At 42.9% G+C, this 16884-nt stretch overlaps 1 protein-coding gene across 6 annotated transcripts in view; it reads left to right on the top strand.

Moving 5' to 3' along the window:
* Positions 1-16548, top strand: part of npnta (nephronectin a) — a 56881-nt gene extending 40333 nt beyond the window's left edge. For all 6 annotated transcript variants that reach the window (XM_055924062.1, XM_055924061.1, XM_055924063.1 and 3 more), the window contains 4 exons: positions 4290-4379; positions 6439-6537; positions 7218-7477; positions 14790-16548. In XM_055924062.1, the coding sequence (XP_055780037.1) occupies positions 4290-4379; positions 6439-6537; positions 7218-7477; positions 14790-14900 (560 nt within the window). In that variant the 3' untranslated portion in view covers positions 14901-16548. The remainder of the gene's footprint in view (positions 1-4289; positions 4380-6438; positions 6538-7217; positions 7478-14789) is intronic.
* The last annotated feature ends 336 nt before the right edge of the window (positions 16549-16884 follow it).

The raw sequence follows: 16884 nt of genomic DNA, 5'->3' as shown, positions 1-16884 counted from the left end.
GGGGGGGGGGGGGGGGGGGTAATAGAGGGGGGGGGGGGGGGGGTAATAGAAGCTAGAGAAACATTATTTTAACACAGTTAAGGGCTGGTAGAGAACTCAAGACGGACCATACAGGCTCATGGAAACCATACTGGCTCATGGCTTTTGGGGGAACATTCAAGGTCATAGCATAGGCTCACCATATGATAATACCACTTGCTATGCAGTTATTGACAATAATCCAAAAAATGCAGACTTGGTACTAGTCTCACATCTTTATTCTCATTGGACCAGACTTGACCTTACACAGTTAGCCTGCACTATAACACACTAGCCTGGTACCAGATCTGTCTTGCCAGCTCCAATGGTCAGTGTGACGTTATATTGTTCTGGAAAGACAGCACAAGCAGATCTGCAATCAGACTAATATAATACTGGATTACAAAACATCTGAAAATCCCAGTGCCCATTTGAACGCTGTTGATTAAAAGTCATCGCCAAGGCCCTCTGACATCAATAGGCTGTGAGGATGAAAGGATGGCGGTGCAGCAGCCATGGTAAAATGCTGGGAGGTGAGATAGATCATGTTTCCCACCGACCTAGCCAGATGGCCTCACGTAATTATAAAAGTAATAAAACTAGCGGGTAGATTGCATTCACATCAGTTTGCGTTATTTGGAGGACGACATCCGTATATTCAGCTGAATAGCCTCGGAGAATGTCTTTGAAATGCCTTGTTTGAATGAGATGAGAGGGAGAGGAAAGGACGATGCCCCGGCCATATCAATAGAATATTTTAATTAGATTTGTGATTCAAGAGGACAAGAATGATCGTCAAAGCATAAGGAACACTGTTGTCAGATTTCTGTTGTCCTTTGCAGAAGCTTGAATTGGACTTGGGCTCTCGAGTGGTCAGCAGTCTAAGGCACTGCATCTCAGTGCTAGAGGCATCACTACAGACGCTGGTTCGATTCCAGGCTTTATCACAACTGGCCGTGATTGGGAGTCCCATAGGGCAGTGCACAATTGGCCCAGCGTCGTCCGGGTTAGGGTTTGGCCGGGGTAGGCCGTCATTGTGACTTGCCTAGTTAAATAAAGGTTAAAAAAGATAGATATATTTTTAAGTGGTTAAGAACTTGGAAGCATCAGCTTGTTTGTACATTTCTGTTTGTTTACTTTTAGTAAAGTAAATGAAGTAAAACGTTTTGTAAAGTAAAAGAAAAGTTTTAGTACTTTTAGCTCGTAATTGATGCCGCGTGCCAGTCATTGAGGAAGAGGGATTGAGCGATAACCACTTTCTTGGTCCTGTTGGAATCCTTTTGAAGATGCGTCCTCCCTTCCATTCATTCCTTGAAGTGGTTGCAGCAAAGAAGTACCCCAGGAAAACTCTGTCTTCTTACCCACACAAACATTTCATAAATGTGTCACCAACGGCTAATCAAATTCCTCTTTAAAGGGATCGTTTTCCAGGTTTTTATCCCAATCTTAATTTATTCATTACCTCAAGAGAGTAAACACAGATATTCTGGAGTGATATTGTTGCAATATAAGTACGATTTTGGAAGAGAAGTGTTTTCCCAAATGTGTTTGTCACACGTTCATACTCACATCCCATGCATTGTTTACTTCACACGGCTTTCCATAAAGCTTTTATTTCAATTCTAATACAAACACTTAACTTCTCTGGAGGTAAGAAAACAATTATGAATTGGGTACAAATCCAGAAAATTATCCCTTTAAGACACATTGAAAAAAATAAACATGTGCATTGAAAAAGCCTGTGCTTGGCTTGGTTAGCAGAGTATGTGAAAATCCCCTCTTGAGCTTTTAGCCCCGTTGACTGCCCAAATATTTGCCACAGAATTAAACAAGACAGGGTCAAGAGGAGCGCTAGCGACAAGGACGGCTAACACAGTGGAGTAAATCAGATTTATTAAGCGTGGGAGTGCAGCTGCTGGCCGAGGGAGATTGATTCCCTGAAGAAATACTTAGCCCTTTGTTTCTCACAGTGTAAAGTGGCACTGTACATTGTCGTGTCCAACTGCCATGGACTTCAGTAGGCCAGACCTGGGCTCAAGTTGTATACTGAAATAATATATAAACGCAGCATGCAACAATTTCAACCATTTTACTGAGTTACAGAACATATAAGGAAACCAGTCAATTGAAATGAATTCATTAGGTCCTATTCTATGGATTTCACATAACTAGGCAAGGGTGCAGCCATGGGTAGGCCTAGGAGGGCATAGGCCCACCCAGTGGGGAGCCATGCCCAGCCAATCAGAATGAGTTTTTCCCCACAAAAGGGCTTTATTACAGACAAATACTCCTCAGTTTCATCAGCTGTCTGGGTGGCTGGTCTCAGATTATCCTGCAGATGAAGAAGCCGGATGTGGAGGTCCTTGGCTGGCGCAGTCATGGTCTGCGGTTGTGAGGCAGGTTGGATGTGCTGCTAAATTCTCCAAAACAACGTTGGAGACGGCTTATGGTAGAGAAATGAACATTCAATTATCTGGCAACAACTCTGGTGGATATTCCTGAAGTCAGCATGACAATTGCACGCTCCCTCAACTTGAGACATCTGCGGCATTGTGTTGTGTGACAAAACTGAACATTTAAGAGTGGCCTTTTATTGTCCCCAGCACAAGGTGCACCTTTGTAATGATCATGCTGTTTAATCAGCTTCTTGATATGCCACACCTGTCAGGTGGATGGATTTTCTTGGAGAAATGCTCACTAACAGGGATGTAAACAAATTTGTGCACAGCATTTGAGAGAAATAAGATTTTTGTGCGTATGGAAAATTTACGGCTGTCCCCGTAGGAGAACCGTTTTTGGTTCCAGGTAGAACTCTTTTGGGTTCCATACAGAAGGGTTCTAAATGAAACCCAACAGGGTTCTACCTGGAACCAAAATGGGTTCTTCGAAGGGTTCTCCTATGGGGACAGCAGAAGAACCCTTTTAAGTTCTAGATTGCACCTTTTTTTCTAAGAGTGTACAGTAGCACACTCAGCTAATGTAGCTCCTAGGGAGGACCCCCCCCCCCTTTCCCCCCTCCTTGGCCTGGATACGTCTATGGCCTGGATGCCTGGCATTGCTGGAGAGCCTGGTGTCTTGCCAGGGAATCTGTGCACAGTCCTCTGCTTCCTGATTCCACAGACAGACAGACAGACGGACAGACAGACAGACAGACAGGCAGGCAGGCAGGCAGGCAGGCAGGCAGGCAGGCAGACTGACGTGCTACATCAATTTCAGGTCAGAAGTGGCCCAAGCTAGCGGCTAACACTGGGGTAAATGAAGTAGACTGCTAGGACACAAGGTGGGGTGGGAGAGTCAGGGGTTAGTATTCAGAGGTCAAGTGTCGTGCCTGTGGAACAGTATCAGTGTATCAGACCCTGATTGAGGTGTTGGCAGTTATGTTTTATCAATCTTATTTTTCTTTGATGATAACATGCGTGTTATTACCAGATTTTGTCATTGTCAAAATATAATTTTCCATAGGCTACTTAATCTAAACATCATGTTTGACAAGTTAAACCTGGTCAATAGACCTTTGAGTGACGTTGAGCTAGACAAGAAGTACTGTACATAGAGTAAGGTGAGTCTTAAGCTCCCACAAACTCCCATGTTTCCATTTGACCTGTGACCTTTTAGGCTTTGGGGCGACTTGGCATTTAAGTATATAAGGCAGTATGACCACAGTTATGTCAGTAGACACTGAGGGTTATTTCAGTAGTGGCTGTGTCACTGTGCTATGATAGAGGGGCCCCAGGGTCGTGTGTGCGTGCGCACGTCACATCGTTTACACGGCCATTGCATCAGAAACAGCTGAATACCCCCCCCCCCCCCCCCCCACACACACACACACACACACCTCCACCACACCCCTTGCTCTGTGGCTACCAATCACAGGTTCTGAATTAGCAGAGTTGAGTACAGTAGGCAGAATGGGCCTAAAATGTGAACCCGTTTGTAGTACAGTGTACTGCAGTGTTTGAATGTATTTTGGTCTAATTCAGGTGCCATGTATTTTGTCTCTATCCAAATGATATTCATGCTCTTATATGGCTTTGGTCAAACCTGTCTGAGAACGTATTCAACTGCCAGGTAGTTGTGCTGATTAACAGCCAAATATCCCAGAGGATGTTGCTCTTCTCCCTACTATCTATCATTATCAACAAAATAGGTATTTTTTATTCTCTGTCAATGTAGCACGCACGCACACACAAACACACACACACACTCACACACACACACTTATTAATTTCCCTAATACCTCTTGATTTCGCTTTTTCTCTTTGCTCCCCTAGTTCCACGTAACCATGATCACAACACCGTCTTGGGGGTCGACTTTGACATTGAGCTGGGCAACACGGCCGACGAAGCGAAGGATGACGCAGGTAAACAGAAACATTTGTCAAACATTAACCATCTCCACGCTTCCTAACACTTCCTACAGAGGACGTAACTCAAACGATGATGAGCGAGCTACATTCGCCAGCCCAGATTAAATTCCTCCTGCTTGTTTATATGACACCTACCCAGAATGCATTGCTTTATGATTGATTGATTGACTGATTGGTTGAGTTGAAAGTTTAATGTAACGACCACAGGAGGTTGGTGGCTCCGTAATTGGGGAGGACGGGCACGTGGTAATGGCTGGAGTGGAATGAGTGGAATGGCATCAACAACATCAAACACATGGTTCCAGCCATTATTATGAGCCGTCATCCCCTCAGCAGCCTGCTCTGGGACCGATGCGGCAGTTAGACAAACACACACACGCTGACGCACATGCGCACGCACGCACGCACACACACACACACACACACCACACACACACACACACACACACACACACACACACACACACACACACACACACTTGAATAAGGAAGAGCAGTGTATTCTTTGTATTTGAGAGCGTTATCCACCACATCTGGGGCTTGCTTATGTGATTTATTGATGTCAATAAAACACTATTTAAATTGCTTAATGATTCCACTATGGGCTTATTTTGGCGCAGTACATGACCGGATCAGCGGTTTGGCGTGAAACAGTGCGTTCATTGGCTCAGAGAATGATCCTGCTATGTGCTTTTCACGATCCTATGTTCAGGGTCAAAATGATGAATGCTAGATTCATCTCAAGACCCAATTTGTACTTGCGACGTATTAATTATTATGGCTTATGTCCAAAACAAATAAATCAAAATCGAAATGATCATTCGTATCCGATTACTCACTGTCATGACCACACAGTATTTGTTGATGTTTTATGCGGAGTGGCTAAATTAAATGATATGGTGGCTGACACACTTCGATGAACATGCGCACACACACACACACACACACACACACACACACACACACACACACACACACACACACACACACACACACACACACACACACACACACACGAATGCGCAATGCACTCACATAAACACACAAGCATACACACACACGCGCACACACAAATCCACACACAGTTATCATCAGATTTATTTTGTGAAATTAAGGTTTACTTCGCAGGCAATTCAGATTAGTTCGTTCCCATTTCATCCATCACGGCGCTCTCAGTCCACCGCTCTAGAGAAGTCAACATTTATTGTTCTGTAATAACTTGTGCGTTCACCACCTTTCTTTCACATCTTCTGTATGTTCTTTCATGAACATAAGAGAGAATGGAAATGATGTTGGAATCCGTTGGAATCAAAGGCACACAGCAGGAGTGGTGTGAGCTACGTTCACGCAAGGAGAGCCAAGGTGTGAGCTACGTTCACGCAAGGAGAGCCTTTGTGTGAGCTACGTTCACGCAAGGAGAGCCAAGGTGTGAGCTACGTTCACGCAAGGAGAGCCAAGGTGTGAGCTACGTTCACGCAAGGAGAGCCAAGGTGTGAGCTACGTTCACGCAAGGAGAGCCAAGGTGTGAGCTACGTTCACGCAAGGAGAGACTTTGTGTGAGCTACGTTCACGCAAGGAGAGACTTTGTGTGAGCTACGTTCATGCAAGGAGAGCCTTTGTGTGAGCTTAGTTCACGCAAGGAGAGCCTTTGTGTGAGCTTAGTTCAAGCAAGGAGAGCCATTGTGTGAGCTACGTTCACGCAAGGAGAGCCTTTGTGTGAGCTACGTTCACGCAAGGAGAGACTTTGTGTGAGCTACGTTCACGCAAGGAGAGCCTTTGTGTGAGCTACGTTCACGCAAGGAGAGCCTTTGTGTGAGCTTAGTTCAAGCAAGGAGAGCCTTTGTGTGAGCTACGTTCACGCAAGGAGAGCCTTTGTGTGAGCTACGTTCACGCAAGGAGAGCCTTTGTGTGAGCTACGTTCACGCAAGGAGAGCCTTTGTGTGAGCTACGTTCACGCAAGGAGAGCCTTTGTGTGAGCTACGTTCACGCAAGGAGAGCCTTTGTGGGGTAAACTTGTAATATGTGAAACAATGTTGTTTAAATTCCTCTTCAGAGGCTGGCTACCTGAGCTGCTCCTTTGATAACGGCCTTTGCGGTTGGATCCGGGACAAGGATGGCGACCTGCACTGGGAGACAACACCGGACCCATCTGGTAAGAACCAGAGTTCACTTTTTTAGACTTTACTTTTTGCTAGCCAGATTAATGCAAACCAGATTATTCTGGACATGGCTACAAACGGTTCAGAGGAAACAATATTTCCTCAGCGAAGGCAAAAATAATTCAGATAATAACATTTTAATGATAAGCACGGAAGTTTTATTTTCATATTAGAGCATTGGCTCTAAAAGTGTGTTGCTGGTTTTACACAGGAAGGTCTGATCCTTGGTAGAACTAGCTGTGGTTATTATTCATTGAGAAACAAATGCCTTTTGAAGAGTCTGATTCAACAGTATTCAAAACAAAACACTTGATTACAGGCGGACAGTTTGTTCAGAGAAAACAAGATGTGTGTTTTTTTGCAATGGTTCCACTCAATCATATGTCAAGAGTAAATGTAATTCAGCCTAGTCTGACTCTGTTTAGTAGTATAACTTTATAGTCCTAGGAGGACATTTTGGGGGGTTTTTGGCACGGATTTCAATGAGGACAATTCTGTAAAATGGAGCTGCCGATAACAAAAAGATGAAGCCATCTGATTGAGACACATGCATCTGAAAACTAAAACCAGTGTTCTGGCATCTCCTTCATTTCCAAACGTTTTCCCCCGTTTTCTCCTATTGAACACTACCCTGATTGTGATGTCACTTTCTCTTCCTCTTTCCTCTCCACAGGTGGAAAATACCTCACCATCCCTGAGGTGAGCGACAAGAAGAGCGGGCGAGGGGCGCGCCTGGTCCTCCCGTTGACTCCTCCCTGGAACGACGGTAACCTGTGTCTGTCGTTCCGCCACAAGCTGGCAGGACACCATGTGGGTATGCTCCAGGTGTTTGTGAAGAAAGGGAAGCAGTACAGCCCGGCCGTGTGGGGAAGGACGGGGGGCAGCGGCTGGAGACATACCCAGATCACACTGTGGGGCACGGGACTTGAGAGTGTGAGTATACAGTAGTGTATATACAGTATATATATATATAAACTCAGCAAAAAAAGAAACGTCCCTTTTTCAGGACCCTGTCTTTCAAAGATAATTTGTAAAAATCCAAATAACTTCACAGATTTTCATTGTAAAGCGTTTAAACACTGTTCCGCATGCTTATTCAATGAACCATAAACAATTAATGAACATGCACCTGTGGAACGTTCGTTAAGACACTAACAGCTTAAAGACGGTAGGCAATTAAGGTCACAATTATGAAAACTTAGGACACTAATGAGGCCTTTCTACTGACTCTGAAAAACACCAAAAGAAAGATGCCCAGGGTCCCTGCTCATCTGCGTGAACGTGCCTTAGGCATGCTGCAGGGAGGGATGAGGACTTCAGATGTGGCTAAGGCAATAAATTGCAACGTCTCTACTGTGAGACGCCTAAGACAGCGCTACAGGGAGACAGGACGGACAGCTGATCGTCCTCGTAGTGGCAGACCACGTGTAACAACACCTGCACAGGATCGGTACATCCGAACATCACACCTGTGGTACAGGTACAGGATGGCAACAACAACTGCCAGAGTTACACCAGGGACGTACAATCGTTCCATCAGTGCTCAGACTGTCCGCAATAGGCTGAGAGAGACTGGACTGAGGGCTTGTAGGCCTGTTGTAAGGCAGGTCCTCACCAGACATCACCGGCAACAACGTTGCCTATGGGCGCACACCCACCGTCGTTGGACCAGACAGGACTGGCAAAAAGTGCTCTTCACCGATGAGTCGCGGTTTTGTCTCACCAGGGGTGATGGTCAGATTCGCGTTTATCGCCGAAGGAATGAGCGTTACACAGAGGCCTGTACTCTGGAGCAGGATCGATTTGGAGGTAGAGGGTCCGTCATGGTCTGGGGCGGTGTGTCACAGCGTCATCGGACTGAGCTTGTTGTCATTGCAGGCAATCTCAACGCTGTGCGTGACAGGGAGGACATCCTCCTCCCTCATGTGGTACCCTTCCTGCAGGCTCATCCTGACATGATCCTCCAGCATGATAATGCCACCAGCCATACTGCTCGTTCTGTGCATGATTTCCTGCAAGACAGGAATGTCAGTGTTCTGCCATGGCCAGCGAAGAGCCCAGATCTCCTTGGTGGAAGAGTGGGGTAACATCTCACAGCAAGAACTGGCAAATCTGGTGCAGTCCATGAGGAGAAGATGCACTGCAGTACCTAATTCAGCTGGTGGCCACACCAGATACTGACTGTTAATTTAGATTTTGACCCCCCCCCTTTGTTCAGGGATCCATTATTCCATTTCTGTTAGTCACATGACTGTGGAACTTGTTCAGTTTATGTCTCAGTTATTGAATCTTGTTATGTTCATACAAATATTTACACTTGTTAAGTTTGCTGAAAATAAATGCCGTTGACAGTGAGAGGACATTTCTTTTTTGCTGAGTTTATATATACACTACCGTTCAAAAGTTTGGGGTCACTTAGAAATGTCCTTGTTTTCCATGAAAACATACATGAAATGAGTTCAAAATGAATAGTAAATATAGTTAAGACGTTGACAAGGTTATAAATAATAATTTTTAATTTAAATAATATTTGTGTCCTTCAAACTTTGCTTTCGTCAAAGAATCCTCCATTTGCAGCAATTACAGCCTTGCAGACCTTTGGCATTGTAGTCGTTAAGCGCCATCCACAGGGTATGGCTTGGCGTTGCAAAATGGAGTGATAGCCTTCCTTCTGCAACATCCCATTTACCCTGTATAAATCTCCCACTTTACCATCACCAAAGCACACCCAGACCATCACATTGCCTCCACCATGCTTGACAGATGGCGTCAAGCACTCCTCCGGTATCTTTTCATTTTTTCTGCGTCTCACGAATGTTCTTCTTTGTGATCCGAACACCTCAAACTTAGATTCATCTGTTCATGACACTTTTTTCCAATCTTCCTCTGTCCAGTGTCTGTGTTCTTTGCCCATCTTAATCTTTTATTTTTATTGGCCAGTCTGAGATATGTCTTTTTCTTTGCAACTCTGCCTAGAAGGTCAGCATCACGGAGTCGCCTCTTCACTGTTGACATTGAGACTGGTGTTTTACGGGTACTATTTAATGAAGCTTTTAGTTGAGGACTTGTGAGGTGTCTGTTTCTCAAACTAGACACTAATGTACTTGCCTCTTGCTCAGTTGTGCACCAGGGCCTCCCTCTCTTTCTATTCTGGTTAGGGCCAGTTTGCGCTGTTTTGTGAAGGGAGTAGTGCACAGCATTGTACCAGATCTTCAGTTTCTTGGCATTTTCTCGCATGGAATAGCCTTAATTTCTCAGACAGAACAAGAATAGACTAACGTGTTTCAGAAGAAAGGTCTTTGTTTCTGGCCATTTTGAGCCTGTAATCGAACCCACAAATGCTGATGCTCCAGATACTCAACTAGTCCAAAGAAGGACAGTTTTATTGCTTCTTTAATCAGAAAAACAGTTTTCAGCTGTGCTAACATAATTGAAAAAGGGTTTTCTAATGATCAATTAGCCTTTTAAAATTATCAACTTGGATTAGCTAACACAACGTGCCATTGGAACACAGGAGTGACGATTGCTGATAATGGGCCTCTGTACGCCTATGTAGATATTCCAGCTACAATAGTCATATTCAACATTAACAATGTCTACACTGTATTTCTGATCAATTTGATGTTATTTTAATGGACAAAAATGTGCTTTTATTTAAAAAACAAGGACATTTCTAAGTGACCCCAAACTTTTGAATGGTAGTGTATATGTACAGTACCAGTCAAACGTTTGGACACACCTACTCATTCCAGGGTTTTCCTTTATTTTTACTGTTTTCTACATTGTATAATAATAGTGAAGACATCAACAATATGAAATAACACACATGGAATCATGTATTAACCAAAAAAGTTTTATATTTTATATTTGAGATTCTTCAAAGTAGCCACCCTTTGCCTTGATGACAGCTTTGCACACTCTTGGCATTCTCTTGATTGTCTGGGTTAGGTGGAGAGTTTGGCCGGCTGGCATTTCCTTGTCTCATCGTGCTCTAGCGACTCCTCATGGTGGGCCTGGCTTCTGCAAGCTGTCTTCGGTCATCAGTTGGACTGTGCTTCCTCTGACACATTGGTGCGGCTGGCTTCCAGGTTAAGCGAAGTAGTGTGTCAAGAAGCAGTGCAGCTTGGCAGGGTCATGTTTCAGAGGACGCAAGGCTCTCGACCTTCTCTCCTGAGACAACATTGTAACTACCAATTGGATATCACGAAATTGTGTAGAAAAAGGGGGTAAAGTAAAAAAAATGTAATAATATTAGAGTGTAAAGCTGTATACAGTAGCATATAGAGCGTATTAAGCAGTTGTCACGATCGTTGTATGGTGGAAGAGAGGAGGACCAAGGCGCAGCGTGATAACAATACATCTTCTTTTAATTATAACGAAGACGAAATGAAGAACACTGACAAACTATACAAAACAACAAATGAACGTGAAGCTATAAAACGAAAGTGCAGACACAAGCAACTAACGTATAGACATAGACAATCACCCACGAACTACCTAATGAATATGGCTGCCTAAATATGGTTCCCAATCAGAGACAACGATAGACAGCTGTCTCTAATTGAGAACCAATCTAGGCAACCATAGACATACATACACCTAGACTATACACTGCCCCATAAACATACAAAACCCCTAGACAATACAAAACACATACATCCCCCCATGTCACACCCTGACCTAACTAAAATAATAAAGAAAACAAAGATAACTAAGGCCAGGGCGTGACAGCAGTATACAGTAGTATATAGAGAGTATAAAGCAGTATACAGTAGTATATAGAGAGTATAAAGCAGTATACAGTAGTATATAGAGTGTAATGCAGTATACAGTAGTATATAAAGAGTGTAAAACAGGTTACAGTAGTATATAGAGAGTAAAGCAGTATACATTAGTATATAGAGTGTAAAGCAGTATACAGTAGTACATAGAGAGTGTAAAACAGTATACAGTAGTATATAGAGAGTAAAACAGTATACAGTAGTATATAAAGAGTAAAGCAGTATACAGTAGTATATAAAGAGTAAAGCAGCATACAGCAGTATATAGAGAGTATAAAGCAGTATACAGTAGTATATAGAGAGTGTAAAGCAGTATACAGTAGTATATAGAGAGTGTAAAGCAGTATACAGTAGTATATAGAGTGTAAAGCAGTATACAGTAGTATATAGAGAGTGTAAAGCAGTATACAGTAGTATATAGAGAGTGTAAAGCAGTATACAGTAGTATATAGAGAGTGTAAAGCAGTATACAGTAGTATATAGAGTGTAAAGCAGTATACAGTAGTATATAGAGAGTGTAAAGCAGTATACAGTAGTATATAGAGAGTGTAAAACAGTATACAGTAGTATATAAAGAGTGTAAAACAGTATACAGTAGTATATAGAGAGTATAAAGCAGTATACAGTAGTATATAGAGAGTAAAGCAGTATACAGTAGTATATAGAGAGTGTAAAACAGGTTACAGTAGTATATAGAGTGTAAAGCAGTATACAGTAGTATATAGAGAGTGTAAAGCAGTATACAGTAGTATATAGAGTGTAAAGCAGTATACAGTAGTATATAGAGAGTGTAAAACAGTATACAGTAGTATATAAAGAGTGTAAAACAGTATACAGTAGTATATAGAGAGTATAAAGCAGTATACAGTAGTATATAGAGTGTAAAGCAGTATACAGTAGTATATAGAGAGTGTAAAGCAGTATACAGTAGTATATAGACAGTAAAGCAGTATACAGTAGTATATAGAGAGTATAAAGCAGTATACAGTAGTACATAGAGAGTATAAAGCAGTATACAGTAGTATATAGCATACCACCCTGCATACCACTACTGGCTTGCTTCTGAAGCTAAGCAGGGTTGGTCCTGGTCAGTCCCTGGATGGGAGACCAGATGCTGCTGGAAGTGGTGTTGGAGGGCCAGTAGGAGGCACTCTTTCCTCTGGTCTAAAAAATATCCCAATGCCCCAGGGCAGTGATTGGGGACACTGTCTTTCGGATGGGTGCCGTCTTTCGGATGGGACGTTAAACGGGTGTCCTGACTCTCTGAGGTCATTAAAGATCCCATGGCACTTATCGTAAGAGTAGGGGTGTTAACCCGGTGTCCTGGCTAAATTCCCAATCTGGCCCTCAAACCATCATGGTCACCTAATAATCCCCAGTTTACAATTGGCTCATTCATCCCCCTCCTCTCCCCTGTAACTATTCCCCAGGTCGTTGCTGCAAATGAGAACGTGTTCTCAGTCAACTTACCTGGTAAAATAACGGTAAATAAAAATAAATAAATAAATAAAAATAGAGAGTAAAGCAGTATACAGTAGTATATAAAGAGTGTAAAACAGGTTACAGTAGTATATAGAGAGTATAAAGCAGTATACAGTAGTATATAATGAGTGTAAAACAGTATACAGTAGTATATAGAGAGTATAAAGCAGTATACAGTAGTATATAGAGAGTGTAAAACAGTATACAGTAGTATATAGAGAGTATAAATCAGTGTACAATAGTATATAGAGTGTAAAGCAGTATACAGTAGTATATAGAGAGTATAAAGCAGTATACAGTAGTATATAAAGAGTGTAAAGCAGTATACAGTAGTATATAAAGAGTGTAAAACAGTATACAGTACTATATAGAGAGTAAAGCAGTATACAGTAGTACATAGAGTGTAAACAAATGCAGTAGTATATAGAGAGTATAAATCAGTGTACAATAGTATATAGAGTGTAAAGCAGTATACAGTAGTATATAAAGAGTGTAAAACAGTATACAGTACTATATAGAGAGTAAAACAGTATACAGTAGTACATAGAGTGAAAAGAAATGCAGTAGTATATAGAGAGTGTAAAACAGGTTACAGTAGTATATAGAGTGTAAAGCAGTATACAGTAGTATATAGAGTGTAAAGCAGTATACAGTAGTATATATACAGAACGCCTTCCTAATATTAAGTTGCACCCCCTTTTTCCCTCAGATCAGCCTCAATTATTGGACTCTACAAGGTGCCAAAAGTGTTCCACAGGGATGCTGACACATGTTGACTCCATTGCTTCCCACAGTTGTGTCAAGGTGGCTGAATGTCCTTTAGGTGGTGGACCATTCTTAAACAGCAGCATTGCAGTTCTTGACACACTCAAACCGGTGCGCCTGGCACCTAGTACCATACCCTGTACAAAGGCACTCAAATATTTTGTCTTGCCCATTCACCCTCTGAATGGCACACATACACAATCCATGTCTCAATTGTCTCAAGGCTTGAAAATCCTTCCTCCCCTTCATCTACACTGATGATTGAAGTGGATTTAACAAGTAACACCAATAAGGGATCATAGCTTTCACCTGGTCAGTCTATGCCATAGAAAGAGCAGCTGTTCCTAAAGTATAAAGCTGTATACAGTAGTATGTCTGACACCACACTTGGTAGTATGTAGTATGTCTGACTTGTCTTTGCCATCTGTGACTGACCTTTAGCAACGACTGATACATTGGTTATTGGAGTATGTGTTTGAATCATGGTTGCCCTCAATTGATGTTCTACTATATAACCATATCAGAGATTGCCTTTCTCCCTGGCTAACCATCGATGCCCCCCTCCTCTGAAGCCATATCAGAGACTGCCTTTCTCCCTGGCTAACCATCGATGCCCCCCTCCTCTGAAGCCATATCAGAGACTGCCTTTCTCCCTGGCTAACCATCGATGCCCCCTCCTCTCAAGCCATTCCAGAGACTGCCTTTCTCCCTGGCTAACCATCAATGCCCCCCTCCTCTGAAGCCATATCAGAGACTGCCTTTCTCCCTGGCTAACCATCGATGCCCCCTCCTCTCAAGCCATTCCAGAGACTGCCTTTCTCCCTGGCTAGCCATCGATGCCCCCCTCCTCTCAAGCCATATCAGAGACTGCCTTTCTCCCTGGCTAACCATCGATGCCCCCTCCTCTCAAGCCATTCCAGAGACTGCCTTTCTCCCTGGCTAGCCATCGATGCCCCCCTCCTCTCAAGCCATAGCAAACTGCCTTTCTCCCTGGCTAACCATCGATGCCCCCCTCCTCTCAAGCCATAGCAGACTGCCTTTCCATGCTACGTCTGTCTGAAGCTGAATAGACACCATTCACATTCCATTTTGATAATTAGTTGTACCTGTTTTTTTGTTTTGTTTTTGCTTCTCAAGTGCTTTGAGATTACATTTTGTAATCGAAAGTGCTATATAAGCTAAATAACTTATTTATTGTGCTGTGTTGTTGTTCCCAGGTGATCCTGAAGGGCGAGCGCGGGCGCGGCCGGAGCGGAGAGATGGCCGTGGATGACATCACCTTGAGAAAAGGTTCCTGCACCGAGGAGCACAATCTGAGAAGACATTAATACACACAGCAGAGAGACAGAGATGGAGAGAGAGAGAAAGAGAGAAGTGGAGAGAAGATAGAGCCACACAGCAGAGAGACAGAGATGGAGAGAGAGAGAAAGAAGTGGAGAGAAGATAGAGCCCAGGGAGGAGCAGACTCTGAGAAGACATTAATACACACAGCAGAGAGACAGAGATGGAGAGGGAAAGAAAGAGAGAAGTGGAGAGAAGATAGAGCCCAGGGAGGAGCAGACTCTGATTGGACCCCCATAGAGGGTCCAAGAGCACCTCTGGGGAGAAGGGGCATTTCTCTCTGCCTGTCCACCAATAAGAAGACCGCACCAAACCTGTCCACCAACAAGAGGACTGCACCAAACCTGTCCACCAATAACTAGACTGCACCAAACCTGTCCACCAATAACAAGACTGCATCAAACCTGTCCACCAATAAGAAGACTGCCCCAAACCACAGGGGAGAAAGAGGGTCCGCCATGTGATCCCCCACCACCCCTACCCACTCTCTCCAATTCTTCATCACCCAGTCCCTCACTATTAACCTGTGCATGCCCCTGGTAACCTTGGAAACGTCCCTGTGAGCACTGCCACCCAGCCAACCACACCGCCCAAAGGCCTTCATCGATGTTTCATCATCTTGCTTTCCAATTTTAGTCAGAAGCCACATCTGATTGTTTGCTATCCATCATTTAGATTGTCTGACTGAACCTGCATCGTGTTCATTAGGTACCAAACAGGGAAAAACTGACTGAAACAGGGAGGGACTACGAGGGCTTGTCCAATAAGAAACAATTATTTACATTTTCCATTGCAGAGCATTTTAAAACATTTCCTGTTCTGTGCCCTAATGAACGCGACCCAGGGACAACAAGAGAAGACACCAACCTGTAATGATAATGGGGAGAATGAAAAATCCAAACCCTGCTGAGTTTATTTAGACAAATCAAATTCTGTAAAACTAGTGCTGAGGCACTCGTATGTTACTATTGCTACAACCATATGCAAGTTCACATGATAAGACATTATTATCTTTTTTTTCTCCCACTGTAAGATTTGTTTTATTTGAATGGATTATTTCCAAGACTTTCTGAAATGGGTCTTGGAGAAGTGGCGTATGAATTCTGAATTTTAAGATTGACCGTGATTTCTCTCTATGTGCTTTGTTCTATTAAGTGCAAGTTGGTTGTACTGGCGATGACAGTATCAACGATTTCTGGCTCTCACCCAGTGTATTATTGTAAATGTAGTCGTGTGTACATATTCTAGAACACTTTCATGCTCATATTAAGCTGTGTGGTTTATACGTTTATGTAAATTCAGACTTAAGTATTAATTGGAGTTGAAAAATGTATGGTTTTCGTTTGTTTCTATAATTCAAGATCAATATATGGATAAACATTTGAACCTTGTGGGAAAACAAGGCTGTTTACAGTACATAAATTACCATCTGTTCATGCTTTATGTTGAATTACTAGATCGCTTCCTCAGTAGTTTTTTAACGTTTCGCAGTGCACAGTTGCATTATTGTGTCATCTGCCATAATGAAGGTTCTGATCTGTTGGAAATTCAAACTGACCTATATGCTTGGATCAGTTCACCAAATTCTCATAATATACTCAGCCAATTATGTAAATAAAGGGACATTGACTGATACATGTTTGACTAAGCGTGTCATTGTCATGTTGTCTTTATCTTTTCTGTGTGACAAACTTTTACATAAAATCTAAAACAAAAAAACAACGCTTTAAGTGAGAAGTAGGCATTTGTCTGAAGCCAGAAATTCACACGAGCACCACAATGACCACTCCACCCATGTTCCACTAAGGTTTTCCAGCACATAGCTTTGACCTACTACAGTTGCTATGTTGCAAAGGAGGTTGGTGGAACCTTAATTGTGGAGGACGGGCTTGTGGTAATGGCTGGAGCAGAATTAGTGGACTGGTATCAAATACATCAAACACATGGTTTCCATGTTATGTTATTATGAGC

The sequence above is a fragment of the Salvelinus fontinalis genome, chromosome 5, assembly GCF_029448725.1.
Source record: "Salvelinus fontinalis isolate EN_2023a chromosome 5, ASM2944872v1, whole genome shotgun sequence".
In the NCBI taxonomy this organism is placed as follows: Eukaryota; Metazoa; Chordata; class Actinopteri; order Salmoniformes; family Salmonidae; genus Salvelinus; species Salvelinus fontinalis.
Note: the sequence above shows the minus strand (reverse complement) of the source record. Positions and strands in the feature narration are given on the sequence as shown.